Consider the following 23577-nt stretch of genomic DNA (forward strand, 5'->3'; position numbering starts at 1 on the left):
ACACGTTATTAGCATACCACCGAAGCCCCAAGCTTCCCCCAACAACAGCAAGCATTGTCTGAAAAAAAAAGATATGTCTATTTTTGTCTTACATCTTATTGTTTCAACCATTGTCTTTTGATGATATTGGCTCTCACATATAGGTAAATAAATAGTATTCATTATTACAAAACTTACCAATATTTTACCTTTTAAACATTGCCACTATGAAGAAAAGTATTAAAGTGGAAACCCTTCCCTTTGCCACAAACTGGGCATATTTGATGGTGACAAAATACAGAAATTACCATTAAGCGTTATTACACCAAATAAGGAAAAATAATTATATTGAATTTGTATCTGTGAGTTTCTTCTGGATCTTCATACTAGGGATTGCAATAGTGTACACACTTTTTGTGGATTTGGGTGGGGAAACGTTATGCTGTATACAAAGTTCCGCCAACACCAATCACAGATTTATCACATATTAAATTCAACTGTATTTAAACATGTTTTACAGACCCCAAACAGAAGTTATCTTACTTTTCTGTGGCCATGTACATGTACAGAGTCTAAGCTAAAATGTTGATCACAAATCAGCCCAAATGGGAAAATCTGGATATTTCAGTTCAATAAATATACAAACCAAGTGCTGTTTCACTATTTTATTCATATTCACACCAACCTCCTACATAATAAAGCCTTAACAATCAGTCCTTCATACATTCCCTGTCTGAGCTGCACAAATCATGACTTACACATAAAAATATGTTGTATATTTACTGTATACAAATATTACATTTATGTTGATTGCCCTTACATGATTTAATGGATTAAAAAATGTCATAGGTTCAAGAATAGTATGTCCCAGAAGACCAGAAGAATACATTTACTGCAGCAGATCAGGACAGAAATATTACCAATAATGACAAACAATTCACCAAACGTTCTCCTTTTTAAATGGAGGTCAGCCAGATTACAAAGTAGGATCAAACAGAGAGGAGAGCCAAACAACCTTAAAAAAAAAAAAAAAAAAAAAGTGAGGAGTGTGTGTGGTGTCTTGTAAATGTGAGAAAGGAGTGTGAGTCACCAGCATGACAAACTTTGACAATATGTCCCTCTCCCTGGGTCCTGACCATCCAACTACCACACTGAATGCTGATGAGCTCGTTGCTATGACAACAGGACAGCCTCAGAGGCTGTGAGGTTACTCGAGCAGTGGGGTGATGTGTGTGTGTGTTTGTGTGTCTGAGGTGACGTGGGGTTAAAGGTTTTGGAGTTAGAGAAAGGAGTGCTGCTCGGCTGCAGTTCTGTGTGCGTTTAACAACGTTAAAGCATGTGAGTGCTGCAACCCCCCCGTTATGTCAGAGCTACGTGTTCTTATTCACCATTTACTTGACTTTGTAAATCAGAAAAAACACATTTTCTGTTAAAGAACCAACGTGGTGGCTTTGCATGTTTTAGCACATTAACTACAAACTAGTTTACATCACAGCTTGTTCTTTACATTTTTTTTTTTAAGATTGATCGATTTAATAATTGAATCGTTTAAATCCGTTTTCAAGCCAAAACACAATTCCCTATATCCAGCTTCTAAATTCTGAGAAATTTTAGTTTTTCTTCGTCTTATATGATAGTAAACTTAATATCTCTGGGTTTTGGAGTGTCGGGTCTAACAAAACAAGAAAAATGAAGACGTTGTTTTTGCATCGTAGACCAAATAATTAATCTATAGTCCTATTTTGTTTTTTTAACAGATTTAGGCAGCCATTTATTTCTATTCATTTCAATACAGTATGAAAACCAGTTAAACCAATGTGTGAATCATTGAGTCTGCTTTCATTTTTGTCAAAGTTACATCATCTTAATCCTCATCGTTAATGCCGTCTTTCGAATAAATAACATAAATTAACACAAATAAATGTTGAGCAATTAATGTTTGACCAAATGTTTGATTCATACTGCACTGAAATAAATGGAAACTAATGGCTGCCTGGAACAGTAGGGAAAATACATCAAATCTGAAACTGTGCTGCATACATTGATTATTATGATACATAATTACATGACTTGTAATTAAGGAGTTGCAAACACACATTGGCATACAGTAGTCCTTTCAGAGCCACCTCATAATTAACTAAAAGTTATCGTGCCACTATAAGCAATCATCTGTCCATCTAAAAGAATATCAGCTGATCAAAAGAACCATTAACGTATCATTTACAAAGAGTCAGAAGATATCCTCTCCTGATAGATAAAAAAAAAAGAGGGGGAAGGGGTGTTATACAGAAATCAACACAGACTATGGAGGGCCATATCAGGTCAACTTTAACCAGGATTATTTGCTAATGGGGTGAAGCAGTGAGTGGATTAGGGCAAACACATGATTCTCTGCTGTGTCACGTGACCAAAAAAACTATTAGTGGAGTAAACAGACATCATCCACATTGAAGAGTCAAATGAAGTAAGGTTCATTCAAACTAGTTTGCTACATCCCGGCTGCATGCAATCAACGTGGGTCGACGGAATCTGCTGTCAGGTTAGCAGGTTGTCCAACACACAGAGGAAACGTCTGTCCTCTAAACAGACATATTCGTCACATTCCTGTTTTTGTACATCTAGTGTTGTTGTGGCAAAACGATTAATTTCAAGGCGTCTGCATTTGTCACACATCTTTTCAAAGTTTTACAGGATTTGTCTGATATTTGTTCCCTAGACTTCACGGCCACTATAAGTGTAAAGTAGAGAGGAATGACAAGGGTGCCTATGACAGAGATGTCTATGGGGCAACAGAAATAGAAATGAGCAATTACCCAGCATCACTGACACATATTGAGTTGTCTTTCTGTGGGCAGACTATTCAGCATCCACTGTACTGCCACTGGAGATCTCAGTGGGAAAGAATCTGGTTTTGTAAACTGCATATGCCAAAATCTATGGCAAATAGCAGCAAGCTGAGGCAGCAGCTGTTAATTATTTTCTAATCGACAACATAATGGGCTTAATATTATTGAAGAGTTTAAAGAAAATCCTAGTGGAGCGGCCTATTACTCATGACTCTGAATAATCTTTGAATATACGGAATTAGTGTGAAGAAAGTGAAGATGAAGAACACAACAACGAAGAAACAGCTGATGATGAAGAAGAAGCAATCCTTTTGCAGAGCTAAGCTTCTACCACATTCATGGCACGCTGCTAACACCCCCTCTTCCCAGCCCCAAAGGCGACTCTACGTCTGATCTAGTCGTCTCCTTGGTGACACAAACACTAATCCCTCGTTATGGGATGTAGGCTGCGGTGCCCCGAAGCCCCATTTTTTTATTCCCATATCACACCACTCCAAACGGAGCAGATTACTGTAATCTGGGAACACTGGAGCAGACAGATTAGATTAAGCTCATTACACACATAAAATATGGGAAAAGGGGTTAAAAACACCTTAGTCGATTGGTTAAACACACTTCAGAGCACACACACACACACACACACACACATATATTTTTTGGTCATCTGTAGACACCAACAGACTCTCTGAGCTGGTGCCAAATGTAAAACTTATAAATCTTCTGACGGATCTTTCACCAACAATTTTCAAAGGAAAAAATGGGAAATGAACAAAACAGGTAAGGTTTGTAAATATGTGCTTTAAAAGCAGCTTTCTCTAGTGTTTAAGTGCAAAGAAGCCTGTTTCTCCCTTAACACATTTTAATGCTTGCTTTAATTTCTGTGTCCCTTTGTAGTTAGAGATTTCTTTTTAATTACTGTGGCAGGCATCTAACCACAAGTGATGCAAGTTATACGATCAATTGACAGAATTGTCCGGTTGGTTCATGCAGTTGTCATGGACATGGGCAGCATAGAATCATGCTAAAGGTGCTTAAAGTACCCACTGTAGTGTTTGTATAGGAGTGTGTATGAGAAAGAGAGAGAGAGAGAGAGAGAGAGAGATGATATAACAGTACTCCAGCCAAGTCTCCACTCCCTTACTCTCCTCTCATCCTGTGCGCTTCCTTTTAAGCGATTCCAGCTGTAGCAGAGAGAAAAGGATTACGTTAAATTGTACACATGCATAAACATGATGATAAAACATCTGTTCTTAATGACTGTATATAGCAACCCTTACCTCATTCTCTACCATCTTCAACTTGCCCAGCGAATCCTTGGCAGCGTCCTATAAAAAGAGAATGAAAACTTTACACAATGAGAACGAACATGTACACACACAAGTGTCCTCTGTACAACTGTACTCACCCTGTTGCCTTGGCTGGAGTATTTCTTCACAGAGTCAGCATACCCTTGGACGGAGCGCTGCAGCACATTTTCATACTCTACACATGTGGTGAAGGGAAATGTGGGTGTTTGAGAGGTTGAGACATACATGTGTCAGTAAAGTACATACTCGTGTGTATTCTGTGTGCGAGTTACCTGTCAGTAGAGCAGAAGAGGCTCGCTCCAGCTGTGCTTTCTGCCACTGCAGTCTGTGTGTGACCTCTTTGTGTTGATGGACGAGGTCAGATGGGGGATCCCGTCGTGCCTTTCGGTACTCTGCAATCTGAGAGACAGGCGTAATGACTGATGAGACTTTCGCACATTCGGGCCGTTACAAGCATTAGAGAAGTTGTGGATGGGCTTAGACCACACAAACACACACAGATACCTTTCTCTCCAGCCGCTCCCTGTCATAGTTGAGGAGGCTGAAGCTGTGGAGTTTGTACTGTGGAGGAGAGTTGTTGGGATGACTGCTCCTGCTGCTCGATTCATGTCTGGGTTTAGACCGAGGAGATGGAGCCTGACACACACACACACACACACACACACACACACACACACACACACACACACACACACACACACACACACACACACACACACACACACACACACACACACACACACACACACACACACACACAAATGGTGTAACTGCACGTATGAACCTTGCAAACAGGGCTGCAGGATGACAGCATATTAATCAGAGGGCAGCAGCTGTGGCGAACGGTCACACTTAAAGGCGGGATTAAAAGCATGCTGTCAGTTTTCTATTCACATGTTACACAATATTTGAACAGAATTTTGAAATAATCTGCAAATTAATGCAGATTATTCCATATACTGCTGTTATGCCAATATTAGGAGTTGAGAGAAACAAACATTGGTTACGCCAATTCTTTAGTCGGCATTAAACCATTGCAGAAAATCGGTCCGCTCACAGATCAGAATTTTCGCCAGCGTCTGTTTCCATTGTACTTTTCCATACAGACAACACATTTTTACATACAGATAAGCAATGCAACAGATATGTATGCAGGGCGTTTAGCAGGAGCTAATTTGCAGCCCCCGTCCTTGGTTAGGCTTTTTTAATCTATGTAGTTAGTTAGAAGTTAAAATTCTTCATACTTTTCAAACCTTGTCGGATCGTTGGTTTCGAAATGTTACAAAATATTGCAGGATGCAGCGAAGATAGTGAGTTTGCTCTGCTTCAGTTACCTTCCACAGTCTGCACACATTCAGGTCAGGGGATATCAAAACTCTACTCACCCGTTCCTTTTGTCTCTCTGGAGGAGAAATGGGGGACACAGGATCGAGAACCAGCCACTTCTCCGTCACCGGCTGGAGATCAACTCCTGATAAAGGCTCTCTGATCTTCACCCTCACCTCCAACTTGCCACCTGTAGCTTTACGTCCATCCATCACCTACGAAATACACGCACACCGTTAGATAGATCTGGTGTGTACATGTACATGCGTGTATGCTTTTGTTTTTACTTGTTATTAACACTCACCTCTATTATCTCTCTAATGTCACAATGGTTTTCTAGAGCCTCTAGCTTCAGCTGAGCAGTACCCACAACTTTGTCCGTCTTAAACAGGCCTCTGTAAATACACAGAGAGAAGAACAGAAAAACATAACAGACATGACTTGTGCAGCATAAATCATGAGGATCAACAGGGAAATATACATATACAGTGCACAGCATAAATGAGTACACCCATGCTAAATTTAACTAAAAAGAGGAATAAAAAAAATCATCTTTTGGAAATTGATCTTAATGCCTTAATTAAAAAAATGAGGACAAATCCAACCTTTAAGGACACCAATTTTCTTTGTGAATGAATAATGTATCGTTAATAAATAAATGTTCTTCCTTAAAATACAGGGAGCATAAGTGAGTACACCCCTATGTTAAATTCCCATAGAGAATTCCAGATTTTTATTTTTAAAGGCCAGTTATTTCATGGATCCAGGATACTATGCATCCTGATAAAGTTCCCTTGGCCTTTGGAATTAAAATAGCCCCACATCATCACATACTCTTCACCATACCTAGAGATTGGCATGGGGTACTTTCCATAAAATCATCAGCCATTAATTAAGGCATTAAGATCAATTTCCAAAAGATGATTTTTTTATTCTTCTTTTTAGTCAAATTTAGCATGGGTGTACTCATTTATGCTGAGCACTGTATATATATATATATATATATATATATATATATATATATATATATATATATACACACACACACACACACACACACCTCTCCGGGAACCATCACCTTATCGTGGTGGAGAGGTTTGTGTGTCCCTATGAACCTGAGGGCTGTGTTGTCTGGACCTGTGTGCTCCTGGTAGGGTCTCCCAAGGCAAAGTGGTCTCAGGTGAGGGGCCAGACAAAGAATGGTTCAAAAACCCCCATGAAAAAATGAGGTAGAGATGGAGTGACCCTGCCCGGAGGAAGCCCGGGGCCCCCGTTTGGAGCCAGGCCCAGATGGAGGGCTCGTCAGCGAGCGTCTGGTGACCGGTTTGCCACGGAGCCCGGCCGGGCACAGCCCGAAAAAGCTACGTGGCATCCATCTCTCCAACCCATGGGCCCACCACCTGTGGGAGGAACCGCTGGGGTCGGGCGCGCTGCCACATGGGTGGCAGTGAAGGTCAGGGGCCTCGACGGACCAGACCCGGGCAGCAGACGCTGGCTCTGGGGACGTGGAACGTCACCTCTCTGTGGGGGAAGGAGCCGGAACTTGTGCGGGAGGTGGAGCGCTACCGGTTAGATCTGGTGGGGCTTACCTCTACGCACAGTCTCGGTTCTGGAACCATACTCCTGGATAGGGGTTGGACTCTTTTCTTCTCCGGAGTTGCCCAGGGTGTGAGGTGCCGGGCGGGTGTGGGGATACTCACAAGCCCCCGGCTGAGCGCCGCTACGTTGGAGTTTACCCCGGTGGACGAGAGGGTCGCCTCCCTACGCCTGCGGGTTGTGGGGGGGAAAACTCTGACTGTTGTTTGTGCATATGCACCGAACAAGAGTTCGGATTATTCGGCCTTCTTGGAGACCTTGAATGGAGTCCTGCATGGGGCTCCAGTGGGGGACTCCATAGTCCTGCTGGGGGATTTCAACGCGCACGTGGGCAATGATGGAGACACATGGAGAGGCGTGATTGGGAGGAACGGCCTCCCTGATCTAAACCAGAGTGGTTGTTTGTTGTTGGACTTCTGTGCTAGTCATGGATTGTCTATAACAAACACCATGTTCGAACATAGGGATGCTCATAAGTGTACTTGGTACCAGAGCACCCTAGGCCAAAGGTCAATGATCGATTTTAGTAAGTAAGTAAGTAAGTAAGTAAAATTTATTTATAAAGCGCTTTTCACAGATAAAATCACAAAGTGCTGTACAAAAGAATAGGTAAAACAAACAATATAAAATGTATATACATATGTAAAATTAAAGTGACACTAGTGAAAACCCATCAACCAAAGGCTTTCCTAAATAAACATGTTTTCAGATCCTTTTTAAAAGAGACAACAGAGTCTGCCAGACGCATGGACAGGGGCAGGGCGTTCCACAGTCTGGGAGCAACAGACTGAAAAGAGAGGTCCCCTCGGGTCTTATAACGAGTCTTAGGGACTACAAGCAAGTTCTGGCCAGAGGACCGAAGAGTCCGGCCAGAGAAATATGGCTTCAAAAGGTCCAGGATGTACTGTGGGGCCTGACCGTTTAAGGCTCTGAAAGTCAGCACTAAAATCTTAAAATCAATCCTGAATTTTACAGGGAGCCAATGGAGAGCCGACAAGACTGGAGTGATATGAGACCTTCGAGGGGCATCTGTTAAAAGTCTAGCAGCACAATTTTGAACAGTTTGTTCAGTGCAGACTTATTCAGACAGGTAAAAACAGAGTTGCAGTAGTCAAGTCTTGTTGATATGAAAGCGTGAATTATCATTTCCAGATCCTTCTTTGACAACATTTTGCGAATTTTAGAGATGTTCCGAAGATGATAAAAGCAATTTCGGACAAGCTGTTTTGAGTGTGTCTCCAAAGACATCGCCTGGTCAAACACAACCCCCAGGTTTCTGAGGCTGGATTTGACAGAGGGGCCCAGAGAGCCAAGGTGCTGTTTGATCAGCGGGATCTTATGGTTTGGAGCAAAGATCAGCGTTTCAGTCTTGTTTGAATTTATCTGCAGGTAGTTAGTGGCCAGCCAGTCTTTGATGGAGGACACACACTCTAGGAACAGAGACAAACGATGGAACTCAGCATCATTAAAAGAACAATACAACTGGACATCGTCGGCATAGAAATGATATGATACATCCTTGAAACAACCAATAATTTGACCAAGTGGCAAAATATACAGTAAAAACAAAATAGGACCTAAAACTGACCCTTGTGCCACTCCGCAGAACAAATTGGTCACATCAGACTGTACATTGTTTACAGCAACATTAAAGGTTCGGTCATGAATATAGGAAGAGAACCACTGAAGGACAGATCCTGATAGTCCCATCTCATTCTGAAGCCGATTGATCAGTATACTGTGATCCACAGTGTCAAAAGCAGAAGTCAAATCAAGAAGTACAAGTACAGTGTAACGGCCAGAGTCTGCTGCCATCATCACATCACTAGAGACTTTGATAAGGGCTGTTTCAGTGGAGTGTAATTTTCGAAAACCAGACTGAAAAGTATCAAACAAGGATTTTATAATCGTTTCATCTGATCTGAGGCCGTATGTTTTGGACACTCGGGTGAAGAGAGGGGCAGAGCTGTCAACCGATCACCATCTGGTGGTGAGTTGGGTCAGGGGGTGGGGGAAGACTCTGGACAGACCTGGTAAGCCCAAACGGGTAGTGCGGGTAAATTGGGAACGTCTGGAGGAGGCCCCTGTCCAACAGAATTTCAACTCACACCTCCGGCGTAGCTTTTCGTGCATCCCTGTGGAGGCTGGGGGCATTGAACGCGAGTGGACAATGTTCAAAGTTTCCATTGCTGACGCTGCGGCGAGGAGCTGTGGTCTTAGGGTCTTAGGTGCCTCAAGGGGCAGTAACCCACGAGCACCGTGGTGGACACCGGTGGTCAGGGAAGCCGTCCGACTGAAGAAGGAGTCTTTCCGGGATATGTTATCCCAGAGGACTCCGGAGGCAGTTGCAAGGTACCGAAGGGCCTGAAGAGCTGCAGCCTTTGCCGTGAAAGAGGCAAAGCAGCGGGTGGGGGAGAAGTTTGGAGAAGACATGGAGAAGGACTTTCGGTCGGCACCAAGGTGCTTCTGGAAAACCGTTCGCCACCTCAGGAGGGGGAAGCGGGGAACCATCCAAGCTGTGTACAGTAAAGATGGGACGCTGTTGACCTCGACTGAGGAGGTAATAGGGCGGTGGAAGGAGCACTTTGAGGAACTCCTGAATCCGACTAATACGCCCTCTATATTAGAGGCAGACCTGGAGGATGATGGGGGATTGTTGTCAATTTCCCAGGCGGAAGTCACTGATGTAGTCAAACAACTCCACTGTGGCAAAGCCCCTGGGATTGATGAGATCCGTCCAGAAATGCTCAAGGCTCTGGGTGTGGAGGGGCTGTCTTGGTTGACACGCCTCTTCAACATTGCGTGGAAGTCTGGGACGGTGCCTAAGGAGTGGCAGACCGGGGTGGTGGTCCCCCTTTTCAAAAAGGGGGACCAGAGGGAGTGTGCCAATTACAGGGGTATCACACTTCTCAGCCTCCCAGGTAAAGTCTACTCCAAGGTGCTGGAAAGGAGGGTTCGGCCGATAGTCGAACCTCAGGTTGAAGAGGAACAATGTGGATTCCGTCCTGTTCGTTCGTGGAACAATGGACCAGATCTTTACTCTCGCAAGGATCCTGGAGGGAGCCTGGGAGTATGCCCAACCGGTCTACGTGTGTTTCGTGGATTTGGAGAAGGCATATGACCGGGTCCCCCGGGAGATACTGTGGGAGGTGCTGCGGGAGTATGGGGTGAGGGGGTCTCTTCTCAGGCCCATCCAATCTCTGTACGACCAAAGCAAGAGCTGTGTCCGGGTTCTCGGTAGTAAGTCGGACTCGTTTCAGGTGAGGGTTGGCCTCCGCCAGGGCAGCGCTTTGTCACCAATCCTGTTTGTAGTATTTATGGACAGGATATCGAGGCGTAGCCGGGGTGGAGTGGGGTTGCAGTTCGGTGGGCTGGGGATCTCATCGCTGCTTTTTGCAGATGATGTGGTCCTGATGGCATCGTCGGCCTGTGACCTTCAACACTCACTGGATCGGTTCGCAGCCGAGTGTGAAGCGGCTGGGATGAGGATCAGCACCTCTAAATCTGAGGCCATGGTTCTCAGCAGGAAACCGATGGAGTGCCTTCTCCAGGTAGGGAAAGAGTCCTTACCCCAAGTGAAGGAGTTCAAATACCTTGGTGTCTTGTTCGCGAGTGAGGGGACAATGGAGCGGGAGATTGGTCGGAGAATCGGCGCAGCAGGTGCGGTATTACATTCAATTTATCGCACCGTTGTGACGAAAAGAGAGCTGAGCCAGAAGGCAAAGCTCTCGATCTACCGGTCAGTTTTCGTTCCTACCCTCACCTATGGTCATGAAGGCTGGGTCATGACCGAAAGAACGAGATCCAGGGTACAAGCGGCCGAAATGGGTTTCCTCAGGAGGGTGGCTGGCGTCTCCCTTAGAGATAGGGTGAGAAGCTCAGTCATCCGTGAGGAGCTCGGAGTAGAGCCGCTGCTCCTTTGCGTTGAAAGGAGCCAGTTGAGGTGGTTTGGGCATCTGGTAAGGATGCCCCCTGGGCGCCTCCCTAGGGAGGTGTTCCAGGCACGTCCAGCTGGGAGGAGGCCTCGGGGAAGACCCAGGACTAGGTGGAGGGATTATATCTCCAACCTGGCCTGGGAACGCCTCGGGATCCCCCAGTTGGAGCTGGTTAATGTGGCTCGGGAAAGGGAAGTGTGGGGTCCCCTGCTGGAGCTGCTACCCCCGCGACCCGACACCGGATAAGCGGACGAGGATGGATGGATGGATGGATGGATAGATGGATAGATAGATATATGTGTGTGTGTGTGTGTGTGTGTTTTTTTACCCCTTGTGGATGATTTCAAACTTGACGCCTTTGGATTGGATGACTCGTTTGAAGCCTCGGTGGGCGCGGTTGATGTTGAGTTTGAAATTCTCTTTAAACTCTGGGCTGTTGGTGCTCTTTACTGTGCTCGTTTTGTCCCTCTGAGCCTCCTCCTACACAGACACACATAAATGAATGCATTAAAACAGATTTAGATGTAAACAGAGTGAAATATCCATAATCTACTCACTGGATGAGAAAGATTCTTACCGCGCTGGGAAAAGGAAACTCAAACTTCACACTGGCATCCAGATCATTGGGTGAGACACCTGAAGGCAGAGAGGTAGGTGTAAGTGAACATACAGTTGACACATTACTGCCTCGTTAATTCAAAGATGCAGACCTGTCTTCAGTACCTGAGGGAGCTGGTAGGTTGATGCCTTTGATGATGTACAGTATCAGGTCATTAGGTGTCAGGTTGGAGTTGCTCCTAAATAACAACAACAGGGGACATGATTTATCAGAAACAGCATCACGAGTGACAGAAAACAACCAGTCAGCATCAAAGCCAAACAATCCAGACTGTTGAATGAGTCACTGGCAGAGTCACCTAGCTGTTAGCTTGGTATGATACTGGAGCAGAGCCAGAGTGAGTCACAGTAAGCCAATGTGAGTCATCAAGTCTAAATAAAATGTGTTTTCTAAATTAAACATCTGATGCATGTGTTCATAATCAGTTCAGTGTTAACGCTTCTACTAAAACATGACATTTATAATTCCCTTAAATTACAATAAAATAGGAATTATGATGACCCAATGATCCACTAACTGTTGTATTTTCATTTGAAACTGTGTTTTTAGGAATGTTAACGCCAGGATGGATTGCTAAAAAAAAGATTAAATAATTGCTTTTATCACAAATCCTCAGGATAAAAAGAAGAAGAAATCCCTCAACTGGGATGCATTGATTATGCAACCCGAGTTGATCATCACATGCACATAAAAAGGAAACAGGATTTCTGGGGGTGAGCACACATAAATGCAACTCCAAACCCAGTAATCACTAATCACCACTTTTAAAATTATATTGAAGGTTTTTACAAGGAAGCCATATGGTTTATGTTAAAAAAAAAACATTATGTTAATAAACAAAGTACTATTTAGTCATAAACCAAGGTATTGGACAAATTAAAGTTTTGATTTGATGATGCCGCTAGAGGAAAAGTCAGGGGATCAACAAAGTGATTACAACTCATTTTGTGTTGGAAATAAATGTGTGTACAAAATTGCATGGTGATCCATCCAAAAGTTAAGGAAATTTCAATAAAAGCCAAATATCAACCTCAAGGTGGCACTACTAGAAAATGCAGAGGAATCATAAGGATTAATCCTCTGGAAGCCATGAATATATGTAGAAAATGTAATGGCAATCCATCTGATAGTTGTTGAGATAGTTCGGTCTGGATCAAAGTGTTGGACTAACCGACCAACAGAGCGACCGGCATTGCCATCCCTCAAGTCACCACCATGGCTAATAAGTGTCGACTATATCTCTTTCTGTCCTTGTGGAGCACACTCCATGAAGAAAATACATTATTATATTATTATTATTATTATGATGTCAACATGATTATTTTGTTGCTGACTTGATAGTGTTGAAGGTCCTCTCCTCTGTGCGGCACTTGGGGACTGGCTGGCCCTTGGCGTGTGCATTCTTCAGTATCTCTATGTTCTTCATACACTCCTCAACTAGCCTCTCAAACCTGGGGAGAGACAGAGATGGTCCTTACACACAAATGCTCATATGACATATGAAGTCTTACAGGATGGCCTAATGCTTGAACTGTCACAGGTCTGACTTCGGCACAGACAGCGGTTATAGTACGCCAAACAGCTCTGCTAGCTAAAACGAACAAATATATTCCTGCATTTGGGATCACATAAGAAATTTAGGAGCTTGCTCTGAGGAAAAAAAATCACATTTTCTGTTTCTAGGCAATGACAATATTTTTTAAAGCATATCTGTAGAAACAGGAAGCAATGCAGACTCTTCAGGAATGCATATGTGATGGTTAACTGTATGTGAAAATCTGTGAAACAGATCTGTGAGGAAAACGTGCAAAATATGCAGTGTGACATGTATGCACAGTAAAATCACAGTCTGTATTGCCACAGTAACACCACATAGTGATGAAGTACTTGTTGAATACATCAATTATATACTGTATGTATATCAATAGAAGAGAATTAAAAAAATCAGATCAAGTCATTTTGTAGGTAAATATCAAACAATTCCATCTCATATATTTTTAATGCTTTTAATGTAATGTAACACTTGTAATACAATTCGCATGTACAAATATACAACAAAAGAATGTCTCTTACTTCAGAGCCTCAGACACATTGCCCATGAGTGTGAGCTGTTGAGAGTATCCCAAACATTTCTGTAGATCGAGATACAGAACAAAAGAAGGTGTGGGTATGAAAACAGACAATAGCCAAAGACAATACAATACAGAACAATTGTGATTTGTCTTTTTAAAAAGCTGCACAACATATCAGTATACGCTAGTCATTGATATACAGCAAGATCTAGGCAGGATGTGTCCTGATCAATGACTGTGATATATATATATATATATATATATATATATATATATATATATATATATATATATATATATATACATATATATATATATAGTCTATGGTCCTGACCTCATGCTGCCTCCGCAAAAGATCCATGAGGCCGTGGTACTGTTCACTGGAGCGTTGGGAGAGAGGGGAGTTGCGGGAGCGAGCCAGGGCGTAGTCCTCCTCACTCACTGGAGCACTGGGAATCTGTCAGGAAGGAGACAATTACAAATGTTGTGAGAAACAAAAAAAATAAAAAATCAGTCCACTACAAATTATGAATATCTGTTTCTAAGCTTGTGCGATATTCTGCAGACAAACAGGAAGACAAACTAACAGAGGCACACGCTTAATATTCTTGGTAATTGCACTGTGAGGCTGACTCAGATAGAAATACATGGGTTATTGAAGGAAAGATGTCAGGCAAAATGAAAGAAAGTCATATGGGAGAAGTGGCAACTACATGAAATGTGAATAGTGGAATGGCATATGCAGATAAACTCATGTACAGGTACAGAAAAACACACAGAAGGTGAGACTGATGAGCACAAAGGTGTTTTGATTTCACTTTATGCTTCCTTCCTATTGCTTCTATTTCTGTGCCATTTTGTGTTAACACACCTCACACTTTCGGTTGCTCCTGTGACATGTTCAACACAAACAAACTTGCTCTCAATGTTCTTGGATGTCATTCATTTGCACACGGGAATGTATTTATGACCTTGGTGATATCGACAGGTAGGCCAGACTTGGCAGCAGTGATCATGGGGTCCAGTCCCTTGGCATGTCTGAGGTACTGCGCTGCTCCAGTCATGTCCTACAAACAACAGCAACACAACAGATGTTCAAGTCTCCAATAAAACAACGGGCGGCTGTAATAAAGACATCTACAAAAATACAAAGATGACAGGGAATCTATCTACAGCAATAAAAAAAGAAAGCAAAAAAAAAAAAAAAAAGTCCACAGCCTACCTTCATCTGTTTGGAGCGCAGCGCTGCACGCAAAAAAGCTTGTCGCCTTAGCAACAGTAAATCCACTTGCTGCTGGGCTGCAAGGATAATTAAGAGAAAAAGAAGTGAAACTCTGCCTCGTCGTGTAACAAACACTTTTTCTGGCACATTTTGTACGTGCATGCGGGCAGGTGGGCATGTACATGCACATCCACAAACCCACACTCTGAAAAGCACCTTTAGATCCCAGTTTTGGAGCTGAGGAGCCTCCCGGGGCCTGAGGAGCTGGAGACTTTGCTTTCTGGGTAGGTGGACGCACTGCGGGCTGCGGAGAAAGAAAATATAAGATAAGATATAGTATAAGATATATATACATATAAATATTAGATAAATGCAATAAAACATACAGATTTCAAGGTACAGTATTGTTTTCTTCAAGTGCAACAGCTTGAAATACTTATGAGCTTAGCATTTTTTATTTTTATTTTAAGAGCTCCATTTTAACCAAATTTAGCGAGTTATTGTTTTGTACAGTTAATGACCAAAATATTATACTTTACAGTCATTACAAGCATGAAGTTGATGTAGGAGGCAGGAAGTGCAGCAGAAAAAAGCAGTAGTGATTCAATAACCTAGCACAGAAGCTGGCATGGCAAACAATAAAACATTGCTTGCTTTGGCTTAAAGGCAACCAATCAGATTCCTTGGCTGCAGAACAATTTGACCATTTGGTAGTGCATTTATTTCTTTATTTTTACCTTGGCAGCCTCTCTTTGACCATCCTCTTCTTCCTCTTCTGCGTCTGCATCCTGATTAGCTATTTTCATAGCCGTTTCCAGGACACCCATGAAGTTCTGCTGACCCCCCTCTGAGCCCTGAAGTGGTGGACAGCCTAGAAGAGCAACACACACATGACTTACTGTAACTATAAACCTAGAGGCACAATCCCGAAACACACCTGGAAAGTTACCTGGTGGCACAGGTAGATCCGACAAAGTGACAGGTCGTCCAGCTTTGTGAGCTCTGATGGCATCCTGGTATTGCTGTTGAGCAAAGAGGAGATGATTGATAATTCTGTTATTACAGGAAAATCCCACCCTTGGATACTCTCCGACACTACTAGACTAGACTTTATTGCAGGCTACTCTGGTAGGTAAAATGAGCAACAGTAGTAGTTACAGTCAAAGCAACAGAGGGTATTTCCAGTCAAAATAAAGTGAGTCAGATATTCAGGGAAATGAGAAAAACGCACCACCAAACAGCAGCACAGAGCCAGGAACACAGGTTACATCTCAAATAGCTCTATCTTTGAGAATATCTAATGCTGTATTAGATTTTGTTTCAGCTGTAAGTATGCCTCCTTTTTTTGGAGAACAGAATCATTTGGTTTTGAAAATAGTTTTTCAAAGTGCATAGTGTATACCTTGATAATGCGCTGGTGCATGCGAGCCTTACGATCATCTCCTTTGCTCTTGGCTCCCTCTGCTGCTGACTTGTATATGTCCATTCTCTGCTGCAGGGCTTCTGCCAAACTGCTGGGAGCAGGCAGATCTTTGCAGGACACACAGACAAACACATTTTATTCTTTAAATTCAACATGGATCATTTTTATCATCTGAAAGATCAAGGCTACTAGAGTCTTACCGACAGTGGCCACCTGGGTGGGTGCAGGTGCAGCGGGGACAGCAGGTTTAGAGGAAGACTGAGGAGGAGGAGGTGCACAGTGTTTTGCTACTACATCTCCTGCAGAGGATCAGACATCAGTGGAAGGGTGGCGATGGGTTATTATTAGTAGTAGTACCATTATAACCTTCACACAATCAGGTAAGCAGAAGTAATATACATAATAAAACGCAGCCAAAACCACATATAAAACAGCATCACAAACAATCACAGACGTCTCTAAAAAGGTGCAAAATTAAGACTGCTTATACTTATATGGTGCAAAGTTGGATTGTGCATTAAGTATGGATGGCAGGAAGATGCAGGATAGAACTATGGCTTTTTGAGAATAAATTTTGTTTGATTTGATAGATTTTGTCTTATCAGTGTTCAGTACGTAAGTTTGAGGTTGTGTAGTAATATCGGTGAAACGTTAGTGGTAGGCCTCATTCCTCTGTCTTACCCCTTCCCCTTAGTTTTGCGCGTTCACGTGAGAGTAAGGGCTATCCCAATTCTCATTTTGATCGAGGGGTAGGGCTAAGGGGAAGGGGTATATACCCCTTAGTTTTAAGCAAAGTCACAAGCTTACTTGAAAGCAAGGGGTACCCAGAATACACTGCGCAGCCGGCAACAATGGCGACCAGATCGACCAGAGAGATCCATAAATGTAAGTATTTTCGGCTTAAAGAATTGATTTAAAAATTACGAAAGTCTTGTTTTGTGCTCTACACAGTCCTGTACATATATATTTGCAACCATGTTCTTAATTGAAACCTTTTTAAAAATCGCTAGTTTGCTACGCTAACACTACTTGCTTTGGAGAAATCGATACGTGCTTTACATTTACCGTCCTGTATCACATACAGGGACGCCTGAGGAAACCCGGCAGCTGATCCACTTTCGGGCTGAAAATGAGCAGAAGTTTCTGCGTTCATGTTGTAGCCATTCATTATTGCATTGGTACTGTATTATTGTAATCATGTGTAATTCATTCCTGTTCATGCACCTGTACATTGTTGTTTGTTATGACATTGTTGTTGGTTATGATACAGGACACTAATGAAAGAAATGGGGTATGGAGGGAAAGGTTACTGGCCAACAGGCATCAGACTGGGGTCTGGAATTTCAGAATAGCTGTAGTTTTTTTGTTTGTTTGTGGTCTTGTGTCTTTTTTTTGTTTTATACATTCGAGTGCCTTTTTTAGGTGTGTGTGTGACATGTAAGTTATGGTTCTAATAGTTGTAATGTTATGTTTACTTTATTGGGCAATAAAGACAGCTTTTTGGTAACAAGTGTTTCTGAACATCAAAACATTGATAACTGAAACAGATATACAACACACCATGCAGTGTGTATACAAATATGTATTGCAAACAGACCTAAGTATGTATGATGATGTAACCAAGTGGTGTCTCATTTCATAGGGGTATGTTTTCATCCCTACCCCTTACCTCTCGGTTTCGAGGGACAAGGGCTAGGGGTAAGACGAAAGGGTAGGGGTAAGGGGTAAAACAGAGAAATAAGATTCAGCCTTAATCTAGACACGGCTTGAGTTTGAAAAGAGCCATGTATGTTCCAGAACATACCAAATGGGTATTATAAGCCTGTGTTCTTTTAGACACATATGTGCAAACCGATTTGAGCATCATCATCCAAACCAAAAAGAAAATGTGATTTGTTTAGTAAAATTGAATGGTCAATAGTATCAAAAGTCTTAAAAAAGGTCAACAATAGCGCATAGTGCAATAATTAGGGTTGGGTACCTTTCGCATCTGAACCAATATCGGTACCGATACCGGTACCTGAAATTCGGTTCTGGTAATTTCCCTCTGTAATTACAAAACAAATATTTCAGTTGTAAAAATAATTCCAAACCTATTTATCCTATTTACTTAGAACATTATGTTATTTATTTAGAACTAGTACAGTGCCCGTTGAAAATGTGCCTGTTTGGAACGGGCCGATTGCTTGGCCTGTGGTATTGCTGCTTGTAGAATTCATTAACAACAAATTGTACCCCAAAATTACTTACTGAAGGACCCCAAACCACTTCATATGCAACTCCCCTGTATACCCTACTACAAACTTACTGATTTACCTGACAGAGAACGTTGCAGATTCAGAATGTCATCACAAAATATCACAATGACAATGTGGAGAAATCAGACATTAGCCTCACGGACTTAGGGCGCAGTGTGCTACCCACCCGGCCCGTTATGAGAGCTAATCAGCACATATTAATCAACCACCAGAACCGGACTGTGTGCGTGTGTGCGCAGAGAGAGAGAGAGAGAGAGAGAGAGAGAGAGAGAGAGAGAGAGAGAGAGAGAGAGAGAGAGAGAGAGAGAGAGAGAGACTGTTGTCTCGTGTCGAATCGTTAACGAATTTAACATTTCAGCAGAGGTGTTAATTTCCATACAGGTTTAGTGGCTTGACAGTTATCTGTGAAGTAGGGGATTTGATTCACGTGGGTATTTTGGCGACGGTAATGTTATTAGTTAGCAGTATACTTAATTAACCCGGGGTGAGTCTGATGAAAAGTGCTGTGTCTGCCTGGTTCAGCTCTGAGATTTTCTCGCATTGCACAGCGCTGTGAAGGAATAATCTCCGAGATTACGTTATGTTCTGCTTCTGGTTAGAAGTGGTGAATGTAGGCTACAGCTCACAGCAACTTAATACTATAGTGTCTGGCTTTTGTTTGATATTTAGTGTTGGCAAATGGCTTTTTGTTGAGTTTCCTCTTAGCGAAAAAATAGACACGGAAAAGCGTAGCGCCTTTATTTTGCCAAATTTATTCCACACACAACAGTCGTGATGTTCCTTTCAAAAACCAAAAACAGTGTCTGGTAGCCTGCCTATAAGGGGTATCACACTCTGTCTGCCATAAAAAACTCTGTAGCAGGTTGTGCTTTGCATGTGTTGGATTCTGAAACTGCCTTGAATTTGGGAATTGTAGTTTGTTTATTCAAAGTCAAAGACAGTCCAAAGTAGTGCTACTTTGCACATTTTTGGGGGGGTCTGAGGTGCCGTGGTGTGCAGTGTGAGAGGGGGACTGGCCAGCGGCTAGTGCAGCAAAAGCTAATGTGTGCTTTTTCTACCAATATATTTTTAACAATATCTTTTGCATTTCTAATCCAAACAACATCAAACTCACCGCACTTACTCGTGCCCGTAGCAAGACACCTGTCAAGTTTGAAATCCATCGGACTAACGGTTCTAGAGATATGCGCATAACACACACACACACACACACACACACACACACACACACACACACACACACACACACACACACACACACACACACACACACACACACACACACACACACCTCTGCAATTTCTAGATAGATATTTTACACTTTTAGAAATTAAAACAAAAATAAAACCCGTCCATCTCTCCTCCCAAACCCGTCCCCACTACCTATTAAATTGAATAATTATTTATTTCTTACTCACTGTAACTTTTATTCTTGTATTTGTATATTATTCTTTTTTAGCCTGTTTTATTTTCATCATGACCATTTTTAATTGCTCTTTAATGTTTTATGTAAAGCACTTTGAATTGCCTTGTTGCTGAAAGGTGCTGTAGAAATAAAGTTGCCTTGCCTTACAACCTCAGCCTGTCAGTCAGTCACCAGGGCACAGAAACCACTGTTGCGCCTGCTTTTCTCAGATACTTGTAACCATACTTGAAACCACTTTATCGGCATTTCCACGACTCACTGTGACTTCAACAAAACTGCAGAGCCGACGTAGTTTGATCGAGTTTGCTCCGTCCGCACCTCTGCGTGTGTGTGTGTGTGTGTGTGTGTGTGTGTGTGCATGTGTGTGTCAAGGCTCCGCTCTCTGTCAATTTGCAGAGAGGACAGATAAGCTTGCGCTTACGCGCTCTCAGGTACCGAAATTTGGCACCGTTTGATTTTACATGAACCAATACTCGGTAATACCGACGTGATTCGGTCGGTACTGGTAAAAGTACAGGGTTCGGTACCCAACCCTAGCAATAATGTACTGATACCACTCTTGGGAGCTCCATTCTCCATATAATAAAGGGATCAGTGTTAAATCTTTTCTGTAAAGAAATCAGGCTATGGTACGTAAGTAATTGAAACAAAAGTCAAAAATTAGAGGGTAAAGCATTCCTTTAAAGTGGTTACACTGACCAGGAGGAGGAGGTAGAGAGCTCAGGTCTACTGGTTCGTCTCTGTCCACAGCCTCCACCAGCATGTCCAGCTTCTGCATAAAGGGAGGTCAACTGTATTAGGATTGACTTTTTTCTATAAACACTTACACAAACAAATAGATTTCTTCACGTGATAACATTGACATTGGTTCTGTTACCTTGGCAGTGAAGTAGTGCTGTTTCGCCTGGTCTATGTCGCCGCTCTGTTTAGCGTTTATGGCCGCCATCTTATACTCCCTTTGTCTGGACAACACAGCCTGTTTCAGCTCTGAATGGAGGGACGAGTTCAAAGGGGTAAATAACCAACAAACCCATTGATCAACTAATCATTTCAGCATAAACAATAAAACCCTTTGAGTGGCAACGCTAATAATGACATTTACCACCTTTTTGGCCGAAAAAAATTGTCGATTAATTAATTAGAGTGGACCAATTACCACAGCTTTGCTCTTCACTACACAGTACAGAGAAGAAGAGGCAAGATGGAGACACGTCCACACAGTACTCTGTATGTTATCATGTGTGTTTACCGGAGTGCTGTGCGTCAGGCTGGCTGGGGGTGAGGGGAGAGATGGCAGGTGTTTCTGGGGTGATGGCAGCAACAGGCTTTTGGGGCACGGTCAGATGGAGCGGCTTCATATCAGGAGCTTTTGGCGCAGCCTCCCTCAGAGGTTTCTGATTTGTGGGCGGAGAGGGCATCAGCGTGGGCTCTGGCAGTTCTTGTTCCTTGATCGATTCAGACTCTGCTGTGACGTTGGGCTTTCCGCCGAGAGCAACTGGAGGCGGGATCTCCTCCTCATTGACTGCTTTTCCTTTCCTGACAGATGCCAACATTGTCTGCAGAGTCTAGGGTTGAAGAAGAAGAAAAAATGAACATGTTTTTTGAACATTACAGAGAAGAAATTTGCACAGACATTTAAAAAAAAAAAAAAGGTTTGAATGAAGACAAAGTATGGGGATCAACTTGTACTGTACTGAGATGTTTCTTCTTTTCCTTCTCCAGTTTACCTTAAACCCACGGTCGTATCTTCGAACTTTGCTTGTCTCCCCCGCAGCCTTGGCATTGGAAATGGCTCCCTTATACATTTCAATGCGCTCCAACAGGAGAGACTCCAACACAGTCGCACCACTGGGAGCAGCAGAAGGAGCGGAGTGGGATGTGACGCTCACTTTGGGACCAGTCGGTGTGACAGCAGGAAGGGTGGGAGTAGGAGTTTGTTCCTCATCATCCTCTAAAACCTCATTCAGTTCTGCCTATGTACAGACACACACAAATGTATACAGTAAAAAAAACAACAGATAAAGCAAATCAACAGCTAAGCATCACCATTACTTTGTTAGTGAAATGAAAGGGATTAGGAATGCAACTAAAAATGTTTTTTTATTATCAGTTAATTGGTTCACAATTTTCTTGCTTAATCAAACAATCATTTAGTCTGTGTATACTGTCAAAAAAGGTGAAATATGCCCATTACAATTTCTCAGACCACAAGATGATGTCTTAAAATTGCTTGTTTTGTCCAAAACTCAAAAGATATTCTGTTTACTATCACATATGACAAAGAAAAGCAGCAACTTCAGCACGTTGGAGAAGCTGGGACTAGCCAATGATTGGCATCTGTGCTTTTAAAAATGATGAATCCGTTATCAAAATAGTTCCAAATGTTCTGTCAACGAATCAGTTAATCCACTAATTGTTTTAGCTCTGAAAGGGACAAAAACAGTGTGAGTGTGTTACCAGCAGATCTTCATCATCTTCCAAATCTTCATCCCCCATGTCCTCATCATCCAGGTCTTTCATGCAAAGAGCTGCCATTTGCTCTATATCAGCCATGGGAACAGGAGCTGTACATACACAAATACATCACAAGCAGCACTAAATCATATACGGCATATCACATTTCAGCACTGGGACATGAATGAGAGACAGAAAGAGAAAACGATACTTTATACTGGTAGATGTCAATAAGTTATATCTGCCTTCACCTTTCTTTCCTTGTGATTTCCCTCCACCTCCTCCCACCAGATTCAGCAGCTCTGCCTCCAGGTCTTCATCATTTCCCTCATCATCCATCCCTCCATCCGGGGACAGGTTAAGAAGCAGCCCCATCTGAGACACAGCGAGACAGACAGGAGGAAAGACACAGCGAGAGGAGCTGAATCATACCTGTTGTTGGCATACTTACAGTAGATATCATTCACACATCTCATTATCAGACATGACGGGTGTTACCTGTTTGGCTCGCGCTGCCCCTTGACCCCGGGGAGGGGGGTTCCGACTGCGACTCATTTTTACTTCCTAAAAGTTAGGGATAGATTAGTTGAGCCAATGGAAAGACGAATAAAAGGTGATAAACACGTCCATAACTGACAGTATCCACTGCTAGTACACCTGTATAGAGTCGGCACTAACTTCAATAGCAGCCACTACTTTCCATTTTTTGTGTAATAATTCAAACTGTTCCAACTGTTTTGTGTCGAGGTAGCTTATGCTTGTGCTCACTGTAGCTAACAGCTAGCACAACAAACAATAAAAAAATTTACATTGCTAATGAATGTAAAGGCAAGATAATTGACGTTACCTTGACGGTTTCACGGACCGTGATGTTAGTGTTCCAGCTAGTCGGGTCGATTATTCAAGTCGGAAACTGCACCGAAAGTATTGGAGAAAAGATTAAACATATACAAGCGGGCAGATTTAATTTAACGTCTAGTTCGAGCTGTCAAAACCGTGAAAACAAGAAGGGTGTGCGAGAGTGTTTTATTTCCTAGGATGGAGAAGGCATGCCCCGCCCTGCTCTATCTTACTCTGCCATTGATTGGCTGATACAGGACGTTACCCTGACATT

The 23577-nt window shown here is 42.7% G+C and overlaps 1 protein-coding gene and 1 long non-coding RNA gene across 3 annotated transcripts; one reads left to right on the forward strand and one right to left on the reverse strand.

The window, feature by feature from the left end:
- Positions 1–629: 629 nt before the first annotated feature.
- cc2d1a (coiled-coil and C2 domain containing 1A) lies at positions 630–23562 on the reverse strand. Of its 2 annotated transcripts, XM_031288802.2 has the most exons (28): positions 23311–23561; positions 22962–23027; positions 22715–22838; positions 22467–22573; positions 21737–21982; positions 21259–21574; positions 20887–20996; positions 20709–20781; positions 16526–16624; positions 16305–16432; positions 15852–15924; positions 15640–15773; positions 15119–15206; positions 14903–14979; positions 14652–14747; positions 14015–14137; positions 13682–13740; positions 12943–13059; positions 11713–11786; positions 11567–11625; positions 11318–11469; positions 5763–5853; positions 5518–5673; positions 4637–4768; positions 4405–4531; positions 4231–4307; positions 4103–4150; positions 630–4006 (listed from the first exon to the last, which is right to left on the reverse strand). In XM_031288802.2, the coding sequence occupies exons 2-28, from the start codon at positions 23016–23018 to the stop codon at positions 3974–3976; spliced, it is 2976 nt and encodes a 991-aa protein (XP_031144662.1). In that variant the 5' UTR covers positions 23019–23027; positions 23311–23561; the 3' UTR covers positions 630–3973. The 2 variants fall into 2 exon arrangements, with proteins under 2 accessions (XP_031144662.1, XP_035856699.1); XM_036000806.1 differs by having other exon boundaries at positions 4103–4307; positions 23311–23562.
- Positions 5343–17107, forward strand: LOC118494957. Its single transcript, XR_004897170.1, has 3 exons — positions 5343–5352; positions 6579–6584; positions 16987–17107. It is a non-coding gene; the product is annotated as an uncharacterized LOC118494957 (long non-coding RNA).
- Positions 23563–23577: the final 15 nt, after the last annotated feature.

This window comes from Sander lucioperca, chromosome 4 (assembly GCF_008315115.2).
Source record: "Sander lucioperca isolate FBNREF2018 chromosome 4, SLUC_FBN_1.2, whole genome shotgun sequence".
NCBI lineage: Eukaryota > Metazoa > Chordata > Actinopteri > Perciformes > Percidae > Sander > Sander lucioperca.

Excerpts from the sequence above, each read along its gene's own strand:
- cc2d1a (XM_036000806.1), bottom strand. The coding sequence starts at position 23,018 with ATGAGTCGCAGTCGGAACCCCCCTCCCCGGGGTCAAGGGGCAGCGCGA. Across the intron at positions 15,207-15,639 it reads GTCAAAGAGAGGCTGCCAAG|CCCGCAGTGCGTCCACCTAC; the intron begins GTAAAAATAAAG and ends CTTTCTCCGCAG. Across the intron at positions 13,060-13,681 it reads AATGTGTCTGAGGCTCTGAA|GTTTGAGAGGCTAGTTGAGG; the intron begins GTAAGAGACATT and ends GTCTCTCCCCAG.